Raw genomic sequence first — 10,594 nt, forward strand, 5'->3', positions numbered from 1 at the left:
GAAATAAATAAGTACTTCTCTGCAATAAATAAATAAATAAAAAGTTTTTTAGAAGAAAATAAATAAGTACTATAAGAAATCACCGATGTATGCCAGTCTCTCTGTGGAAACCCCGGAGGGCCCAGGGTTGCCATAAAGAGAGAAGAACGGGCTCTCGGCCCTGGGCCTTATAAAACCCAGACCCGTTTACTTTCTTGACCGTGCCCGTCGTCCTCTCTTTCTCCGCACACAACAGAGAACCCACATTCAGCAAAGGGGGGTTGTGGGTGGTGGCCGTCGGTCGGGGAGAGAAATTCGAGCGGATTCGCGAGGGCGAGGCCAAGGGGATTCGTGGAGGTTCTGCGATGGTGGAGGGGATGGCTTCGGAGAGGCAGCTGGTGGTGGTCGTTGAGGGCACGGCGGCGCTGGGGCCGTACTGGCCCGCCATTGCGGCCGAGTACGTCGAGAAGATCGTTCGGTACGCCCTGCGCCGCCTTCTGCTTTTAGGGTTCCGGCGTGGAATTTAGGAGTGGTTGTAGGGGCGTGAGCAGGCTGGTAGGGGAATTCGAGCTCTTCTTCGTGATCCCCGGTTAGGTTTTCCGTGTGCAAAACTGCCAAGTAAGTGGAGATGGGGTGTTTGTGAGGAGAACGACCTTCCGATTCTAGTTCTGGTGGCTCGGCAGGTCGAGTAAATTCGATTACTTAACTTCGGTTGAATATGCCTTTCTTGGATTCTCCCTTGATCCATTTGAAAGCGTGCCTCCTCGAGTGTAGTTCACTTGATCCTGATGTAAAATTGGGTTGGTTAATATGGGTTTTCATGATAGTAGTTTATTAGCTTTAGTTGGTGTTTTGATACGGAAGAAGAAAATCATCTAGTGCCAGAGTTCATCTTATTTGAAAGGAAAACGTGATTCAACTTTTGGTATGCTGCTGATTGTGCCCCATTCTTTTGTACAACCACTACCACTGTCATGTCTGTTTGGCTACCTTTGTTGGTTAAGTGAAGTCTATTTTGTACTTCTGCTGTTGCTTCTGCTTGGTTGAACATCAGGTTTTCATTAGTGGTATGTCTTTCTTCAGATTGTTTGTCATATTAGGCATTTTTTCTTCTTGTTGTGGTCAATCATGTTGAACCATAGTTGCCATGTTTCCGGTACGGTGGGAACGAGGAACGGGAACGAGGGACGAGAGTTGGTGGCTGAAAAAAATAGGGAACAACGAGGGTATACATCTCTCGAACGATTTTTTTATAGCGGGGATGTGATCCAATCCGTTTGGGTACGATGAATCCGATACGGTACCATGGGTCGAGGAACGTAGTTCCTGAATAACGACGACTCCCTGACGGTCAGCATTCCTTGCTGTTAATGGATCCCTTGCAATTAATGGACTGGAGGAAGAACGAGGAGTCCTTGAGAAAGGAAACGACGACGTGAGTAAATTATGCCTCGCGTTTTGGCTATTGGATCGAGGAGCAGGCTGCGGGGACGCCGAATCTTCATCAAATCGTACCGAATCCGACCTCGTTCCCGAATCCGATTCCGGGTCGATGAATCGGGATCGAGGGACGGCCTACCGTTCCCCGTTTCCGGCTACTATGTGTTGAACTTGATGTAGGTGCAAGGTTTTCCTTTTCTTTTAGTATTTTTATTACTGTTTCAGATGGAGGTGAGTCAGGTGGTTGACAATTTTTAGTTCACTCTGTATTCTCAGATGCCCATAGCTCTATAATAGCTTTTCTTTTTGTTTTATCTCGAATATGCTCTCACATGATTTTGTCCAAAAAATATTATCACTAATTCATGAAGCATTTTAAAATTTGTGCAGGAGTTTTTGTTCTACTGAACTATCAGGGCAGGTAACTCCCTCCCTCCTGATTGTTCTTTATCAGAATTTTTAGTTGACCCATTCTTCTTGAATTCTGTCAAAGTTTAACTTATTTTCTGATGATCCCCGAAGAAGCTTGCAGGGGTACCACCTGAGCTTGCATTAGTTGTCTTCCATACCCACGGACCATACAGTGGTACGATTTGATATCCATTAATCCTCCATGCCCTTATCATTTAATATTATGATTTATCTCAATGCTTTCATGTTTAGTTCTGTATAAAATAGCTAATTTATAATAATGTGCTCCTGTTGCAATGCAGCCTTTATTGTACAACGCAGCGGTTGGACAAAAGATATGGATGCTTTTCTTTCATGGTTATCAGGAATATCATTTAGTGGTGGAGGCTTCAGTGAAGCTGCTATTTGTGAAGGTCTTGCTGAAGCACTGATGGTATTGATGTGTTAACATTGTTCACAATCATAACTCTCTAAGTTGCATTATTGTTTATGTTCAAATAGTTCTAAAGTCTGAGTAGTGCAGATAATTTTCTATTGAATAATGTAGTTATAATGAAAATCCGCGCCTAGTAGCATAGCACAATACATTTAGTTCACCTACAATTTTGCTGGGTTGAGCCCATTTTCGTGGGACATTTCCTACAAATTGGTAAGTGAGGTCTCATTTTTTTCTATGATCTGCTCTTGTATTTCTTCCATATTAAGGCATAAGCGCTGGAAATAGTTACTTGACCTGGACATGTGTTTCTTGCATTTGTACTTCTTTTATCGTCATATTTCATGCTGTCTAAACTCCAGCTTTATTAATTACTTTGTTATATTTTCTAGAAAGTGATTTTGTATATTTGTGTTGCTAGTGTTTCCAATATGGTCCAGAATCTCTTCTATTTTTTTTCTTGCACAAGCTATGGTTTGAATGAGAAACTATGGAAGTGTTTGACCTGAACTGCAGCTATGGCTATGGCTATGGTTGTGGTTGTATTATGTAATAGACACCAGTAGTTACTCTTCTGTTTGGTAAACTTGTCTAGAGAACTGGACTGTTACCCAGTACTAGTAGCAGAATGGAGTGAAATCAGTATGATCAGAGGTTTAATTTCTATCTTTGTACCCATGTTAGTAGTTCCAATTTCCTTGGAGCGGCATTTGACATTTGTGACAAATTGATGTCATGTATCAAAAAGAGCATTTTAAACCTTCGTCAATGAGACTGACACGTGAATGGTCTCTTGTGAATGTATTGTATTGGTTATTAGTTTGTTATTGCCATGGTGCTTATTTCATTTCATTTATGCAACTAGATACTCCAAGGCAGTTCTAGTAGCAGCCAGAATCATCAAAATCGTGAACTTCAAAAGCATTGCCTACTTGTTGCTGCAAGTAATCCTTACCCGCTGCCTACACCTGTCTACCGCCCTTCTGTTCAAAGTAGTGATCACAAAAAGAGCAACGAAGCAACAAAGGAATCATGTCTTGCTGATGCTGAGGCTGTTGCAGTCTCATTTGCTCAGGTGCTGAATAAATACTACTATCTTGCATTATATTCATTGTGTGTCTCGATGGAGTGCTAAGCAGTACTTGGCTGGATCTAATTAATTTTGTGGATGCAGTGCTCTGTGTCATTGTCGGTGGTATCTCCTAAACAGCTACCAACACTGAAGGCAATATACAACGCGGTAATACATTTGTTGTGTCAAACTTGATAAACTGTTTGAAGGCCTACAATCTTGTACTTGCTTCTTATTTTGGTTTGTCCAAAAGGAATCTTGAATGGTCCTAAATGTCCACTCCACTCTGCTAGTAGCCTGCTTAATTGCTAGTTCACTCTACTTGTTGCCAAAAGTTTAGATGTTCTTGTAATTGCTTACTTTATGGTCCTAAATGTCCTCTTTTCTTGTAGTTTGTAAAATGAATGTTTTAGAAATTCAAGTGTCGCACCACCTAACTTGGTTGTGGATTAGAAAAAAAATTCACCCACGTCAAATCATCAAAGTATTTAGCACAATGGATGAAATTTCAAGATAATGCCTTTCCCTGATCTCCACATTCCCCCACTTCTGTCATGACGGGCGTTATAAACTTACATGATTTGAAGCTTACATAGACAAATCCTTGAGAACTTTGTTGTGTGAATAGGCACTGAATACTGATACTACTCATATTTATTGCAGGGAAAGAGGAATCCTCAAGCTTCTGATCCATCAGTTGATCATGCCAAAAATCCACATTTTCTTGTTTTGCTCTCTGAGAGTTTCATGGAGGCTCGAACAGCTCTAAGCCATCCTTTACCCGGGAACCTTGTCCCAAACCACACCATTACAAAAATGGATACCACACCTGCAGCTACTGTGCCAGGACCACCTTCGAATGCCAGTCCCTCAGGTTGAACAAATGCTAATGTTAGGCTAGTTTCACTGTGAGGTTTAGCCTTTGATTGTTCCCATTTTCATAAAACCTTGTGGCTTGTGCTGCTGTTATGATGTCTGCATGGTCGGGATATAGAGAAAGCTTAAAAAAAGAGTTATAGGAGTTTCCCCTAATTTTGTGTGAGTTGGTGCAACAAATCCCAGCTGCAATTTGATTAAAGAAAAAGAATGGTAAATTAAAGTAAAAATGCAATCTGGACATTGCCCTTTGGGTTGGGACCACAAATAAAAAACACTGATAAACACTTCTTGCTGCATATGCTGGAATTGCTAACTGTGTAATTGCAGGCAAACAAGGCTTGGAGAATACCCTTATGGGACCCTTTGCATAAAACCTACCTATACTAATAAATCTTAGCAGAAAAGCATGTGAGAACCCTCATATACTGAATTTCAAAGCCGTACAGTAAATGTGCACCTGAATACTTAAAACTAAAGAGGCACTTGAAATATTTGATGTTTCAAATTGCATGTGGCCATGATGTTATGTACTGAAATACCCTACCTACTTGTCTAGTTGAAATGCTTTGAGCCAGAGCTGAAGGAAAATGATGTACTGGACCTAGAAGTTAAATGATTATCTTTCATAACAGCTTGTAGTACTACTGGCTTCATATTTGTTTTTCCATGTGTATGATGAATGTTCTGTGACTTGCGATAGTGAATCATCCTAAATAATGGTGTCTCTGTCCATTGGCTAAGATGTCAGCAGCTAATGGTTTGAGTTGTTGGTCAGTCATTAGACTAACTTAGTCATGTCTGAAATTGCATGTCTGAAATTGCACCTGTATGCCTATCATATGCAATGCAGACAACATCACATGGTATTAGAAGTATCCATGCAGATGCCAGGTGCTTTTTTCCATGTATATGAGTGTTAATGTTGTTTCTCATTTGTTTCATGAAGTACATTTCACAATTGCACATTCTAAAATGCTGGTTTTTTTAGCTCCTATATATTCAACATTGCTATGGATCGTAATTGTGACTAAGTTCGCCTATCTATTGAATTAGGGTGGCACATTTCTGATTTTGTTTACATGTTCCAAGTATAACTAAGAACTCACCGAATAATATTGCAATCTGTTTTTTTTCTGCTTTTACTCATATCATTTCGTTATAACCCTACTAAATTGTCATGACTAATAACAGTTCTTATATCTCCAGTGAATGGAACGATGATGGGACGGCAACCGACTGCAAATGTTAAAGTGGTAGGCTACAAAAATATGCTATTATTTTACTAATTCTATATGCCTTTTCATTATAACCGTACCTTAACGATTTGCATTTTCAGGAGCCAACAACTATACCACCAATGGTTTCTGCACCTGCATTCTCTCATATGACACCTATTTCAAATGTTGCTTCTCAAGGTGTATCAGCAATGCAAACTTCTTCACCATCGATTATTTCACAAGAAACAAATGTTGCAAATGAAATATTGCAAGAGCATAAGCCTTTAGTAAACCCTATCCAACAACAGGTTCGGCCTGGTGGCCCAGCAAATGTTAGCATCCTAAACAATCTGTCACAACATCGACACTCTTTAACAGCAGCTACCTCAATGGGACCTAACATGGGAGCAACACCTATACAAGTGCACATGTCAAACATGATATCGAGTGGCATGACATCAACTCCGGCTGTCATATCTTCTATATCTGGAACAGTACAGCCAATTGGTGCTCAACAGTTGGCACAGAATACAGCTCTCGGTTCTTTTGGGTCAAACACTTCTACTGTATCTTGTAATTCAAATATCGCCGTATCGTCTTCTTTAGCTAACATACAAAGCAACATGGCCATGGGACAATCAGTGCCTTCTATGGCACAAGGTGGTCTGATGGCTGGTCCACAATCAGGACAAGGTGGAATTGGTACGAACCAAAACATGATAAATAACCTTGGGACTACAGCTATCAATTCTACGCCTACAATGATGCCAACACCAGGAATGGTCCAGCAAACAGGAGTAAATGCTCTTAGTGCGAACAACAGTTCTGCTATGAATATGCCTCTGGCACAACATCCTAATGGCCAGCAACCATCGAAGTATGTCAAAATTTGGGAGGTAAAGATTTCAGCTTGTGTTTCATGCTCCTGCCGATAGTAGCTTTGCAATATACGTTGCTAAGTGCAGCATTTTAAATAGCGGTATGCATGAAACTTAATATAGCATCAGAGCCAAGAGGTTTTGGGTTCAAGTCTCGGATTTCACAATTTAAATAAAGAAAATTGCTTGCCCTCTTCCTGTCCATGTTTAGGCCTTATCAAGCCACACATGAGAGGGGGTGTTGAAGTATATGCAGATTGCCCAACCTTCTCAAAATTTTGGATTTTTTTGTTCTACTGGTCAGTGCATGAAAATTAATAGAAATTGCGTTTGTAAAAAGTACTCCTTCCGTCCCAAATTAGTTGTCTTAGATTTGTCTAGATACGGATGTATCTAGACATGTTTTAGTGTTAGCTACATCTGTATCTAGACAAATCTAAGACAAGTAATGTGGGACGGAGGTAATACATATTTATGCAATATGAGTTAGTGGCAAGCAGACAACTGAACAAATATTTGTAATGATTTTGAACTTTCCGATATATATTTCTCAGTAAGTACAGGGTTACAAGATCATGGCTATCTGTGAGGAGAGGTAGACAGGCGGCTACCACCTTATCAGCCTGTTCTTTAAACCGAAGAGCCCAAAGTTCAAAATCATAATAAATCTTGTGAATAGTGCTAGCACTTAATTCATGATAATCTTGCTCATGTTGTATGGTGTCTTTGCCTAGGAGTACAGTTCAGGACATGATTTTCTTCTGTTCATATTTCAGGGAACTTTGTCTGGGCAAAGGCAAGGACAGCCTGTATTTATTTGTAAACTTGAAGTAAGTTCCTATTTGTATGGCTGAACTCTCACACTTTCTGATACAGTAACAGTTTTTATGCTCTCTGTTGATCTGCATGCGCTCTGAAAGAGACTATTTCTTTAATGGGAAAGACAGTTCAGTCCATTTTGTCCAAACATGGCATATGTTGTTTTACTTTATTTTCTGTTTGTACTACCCAATGATTGCATTTAACTGTTCAAAGAAACAATTGATAGAATCGATAAAGCAACAAAATAGATCACAATGGACACATTAATGTCCAACCATTTGACCCCCTGACATCTTTAGATGAGATCATGATTTGCAATCATTTCAAATCCAGAAGCAACATTCTCTTTCATCTAAGCTTACTTTATGAATGTGTATTTTGTTTCTCTGGATCCAACATTCCGAATGAACTTGTTATTAGCTCCTTGAAGAATAGGTTTGGTTGAACCAGCCTGATTTCTAGCTGAGGCGAACATATCCAAGATATATAAAGGATTTGTTCCAAGAGGTTTAAATCAAAATAGAGATTGTACCCAATCTTCTGAAACCTGATTAAAGCAAATAGCATCAACTTAACTTCCTCCACGTCAAAAGTCTTACTCTCCAATCCTTGTATTAACTTTGCCATGAAGTATTGTTGAAAAAATAAAACTTACCATGCATTAAAATCTGCACCAAGATACTAGTACACTTTGTTTTTCTGAACCTACTGAAAATTTTGTGAAGTATGGAACAGAATATCGGTTTGTGCTGCCAATGCTCATTGTTTTCACGGTCTACACCTTCAAAGCTGAAACCAATTGTTATACTTTTGGATTGTGTACTGTAATTTACTATCCTCTTAAATATACCATACCATATTCTATCTTTGCAAAGCATTTCAATGTTGTATTTCTCATCTTATCATCTGTGTTGCAGGGTTATAGGAGTGGAACAGCGTCTGACACGTAAGTCTTTAAACTATTGCAATACTATTTTTGTGATGATTGAGATTAGGAAATTTTACAGCTAGCTGTTACTGTTGTTCTTTTTCTTGAAAATGAATTGCTTTAGCAGAAATATTGAATTTTTAGTGGACACCTACACCTTGTTCGTGAAGTCATTCTCATCATACTATCTGTAATACATCCTGTGCGTACCGTAACTTATCTGAACACACCTATCAGCTATAGGATTACGGGATGCTAAGGCTAGTTGCAAACCAACTAAATACCAGTCGTTCTAAGGTTGGTATGTCATATTTTGTTTCTTTGGCAGCACCTGCCAAATTTTACTAGTGTACTGATTGCCAGATATATTCATGAATGTTTTTTTAGTGCAATATCCTACCTGCTGTTCAAGCGCAATTTCAGTTGGAAACCAGACAACGTTCCTGAGTTCTAATATGATACGCCCAGTGAAGAAACTTCTTGTTTTCCCGCACTTTGTTGGGCAACTTCGAATGCCATTTGCCTTGACTCAATAAAATCTATCATCATGTCTTATTTTTCTCCTTAAGTCTTACGACAGCGCTTTCATACAATCTGCAAATCATACCATCAGTCTACCTAAAGAAACTGAAGCTGTACTTTTATATTCAGACTTGCTTCAGACTGGCCAGAAACGATGCAGATCGTGCGCCTCATAGCCCAAGAGCATATGAACAACAAGTTTGTCGCTCAACTAGCCCATGCTTTTCCTTGTTAAAACCGCTGCATTATTGTGTGTTGTTCCTAATATCATTCCTGCTCAACTTTGGTTGTTCGATCATGTAATTGTACAGGCAGTATGTTGGCAAGGCAGACTTTCTAGTATTTCGGACATTGAATCAGCATGGGTTCCTCGGACAACTACAAGAGAAGAAACTGGTGAGTCACTCGGTGCTTGTTTTAACCTTGTGGAATATTTATTATCTCAGTTTGAACTGCACTTTATTAAGCATGGTATCATACATTTACTTCTTTTAATGTTCAAGTGGTTCATTGCTTCAGTGTGCAGTGATTCAGCTACCTTCACAAACTTTGCTGTTGTCAGTGTCTGACAAAGCTGGGCGCCTCATAGGAATGCTGTTCCCAGGGGTATGTTTATAACTAATTGAGAGATTACCACAATTTGCCTCTTGTATTCATCTGAATCAACACAATTGTCTGCCGAGTTTCCCCCAGGATATGGTGGTATTCAAACCACAGGTCTCAACTCAGCAGCCACAGATGCAGCCACAGCAGCAGCAGCAGCAGCAGCAGCAGCAGCTACAGCAGCAGCACCACCAAATACAGCAGCAACAGCAGCAACTACAGCAACTGCAACAGCAGCAACTACAACAGCACCAAATGCAAATGCAGCCTCAAGGCCAGCAGCTTCAGCAGCAGCAGCAGATGCAGCAAATGCAACAGCAACAACAACAGATGCAGCAAATGCAACATCAACAACAACAGCAGCAGCAGCAGCAGCAGATTCAACAGCAACAGCAGATGCAGCAGCAGCAGCAGCAACAGCAACAACAGATGCAGCAAATGCAGCAGCAGCAGCAGCAGCCTCAACAACTCCAGCAGCAGCCGCAGATGGTGGGTACAGGGATGGGTCAGCAACAATTCATGCAGGGGCATGGTCGGGCGGTGCAGATGATGCAAGGAAAGATCGCGCCACAGGGCCCAGGCAACATGTCTGGAGGAGGCTACCTATCTTAAAATATAGCGTGCTAGAAGGACACTCCTTGGGTTCATGAGGCTCCTTGGAGATTTGGCACACCCAATTAGTGTGGTGGTTTTGTGCTTATGTACAGAGCATTGCGAGTGTCAGCTAGGGGGAGTTTGCTTACTATCTCATGTCTAGCCTGTAGCTGAGGTATTCATCATCCTATTGGATGGTACATTAGAAGAACATATTCAGAGGATTAATTGGAGAGGGACCTATAATCTGGAATGATTTGCTAAAGATAAAGTTACATTTTCACACCGTTAGACCGAACATGCATTTGAATCTTCCTATGTCGGCAATAACTTATTTTTGACTTCTCCATGCTAAATGGTGGGGCTGGGGAGGAGGCATGGTGGTGTGTTAGGAAGAATCCTGATTGTTGTGTCAAGTAGAGATGCGTACATGTCCGTGAAGGCTGTAAATGAACTAGTAATGCAATGCTGCTTTAATAATGGTGCTCCGCCTGCCGTCACCTTGCATCCGTATTGTTAGGTGACTCGCCTCACCCTAACACCTAGGTATCTGGAAATCCTAACTAATGAATTTGCAGCAGGTGGTCGACAAAATGGCGAAGAAGTTTTGTCTCACAGCAACGCCAATCTACTCTATGATGGCATTTGAGTTCCCCGAGTGGTTGGTCCCAATCAATAGTCGGAAAAAGGCCGAGGATTTCCACGAATGGCGAAGCGGATAAAAATTTGCAAGGGCATGCAGGTGTGGGGGGCATGCACCTGCCTAGCTGTGCATGCCTGCATGATTGCTTCGCGGTCCGCAAACTCGTTGGA

General features: G+C 40.8%; 1 protein-coding gene across 2 annotated transcripts; it reads left to right on the plus strand.

Moving 5' to 3' along the window:
• Positions 1-204: 204 nt before the first annotated feature.
• Positions 205-10,072, plus strand: LOC119308794 (mediator of RNA polymerase II transcription subunit 25-like). Of its 2 annotated transcripts, none has more exons than XM_037584944.1 (15): positions 205-457; positions 1,810-1,840; positions 1,942-2,005; positions 2,133-2,263; positions 3,132-3,341; positions 3,441-3,506; positions 4,002-4,212; positions 5,424-5,470; positions 5,554-6,330; positions 7,089-7,142; positions 8,052-8,080; positions 8,714-8,782; positions 8,896-8,980; positions 9,104-9,190; positions 9,278-10,072. In XM_037584944.1, the coding sequence occupies exons 1-15, from the start codon at positions 345-347 to the stop codon at positions 9,797-9,799; spliced, it is 2,496 nt and encodes an 831-aa protein (XP_037440841.1). In that variant the 5' UTR covers positions 205-344; the 3' UTR covers positions 9,800-10,072. The 2 variants fall into 2 exon arrangements, with proteins under 2 accessions (XP_037440841.1, XP_037440842.1); XM_037584945.1 differs by having other exon boundaries at positions 1,945-2,005.
• Positions 10,073-10,594: the final 522 nt, after the last annotated feature.

This window comes from Triticum dicoccoides, chromosome 5B (genome assembly GCF_002162155.2).
Source record: "Triticum dicoccoides isolate Atlit2015 ecotype Zavitan chromosome 5B, WEW_v2.0, whole genome shotgun sequence".
Lineage (NCBI taxonomy): Eukaryota > Viridiplantae > Streptophyta > Magnoliopsida > Poales > Poaceae > Triticum > Triticum dicoccoides.

Excerpts from the sequence above, each read along its gene's own strand:
- LOC119308794 (XM_037584944.1), top strand. The coding sequence starts at position 345 with ATGGTGGAGGGGATGGCTTCGGAGAGGCAGCTGGTGGTGGTCGTTGAG. Across the intron at positions 458-1,809 it reads TACGTCGAGAAGATCGTTCG|GAGTTTTTGTTCTACTGAAC; the intron begins GTACGCCCTGCG and ends AAATTTGTGCAG. Across the intron at positions 3,507-4,001 it reads TGAAGGCAATATACAACGCG|GGAAAGAGGAATCCTCAAGC; the intron begins GTAATACATTTG and ends TATTTATTGCAG.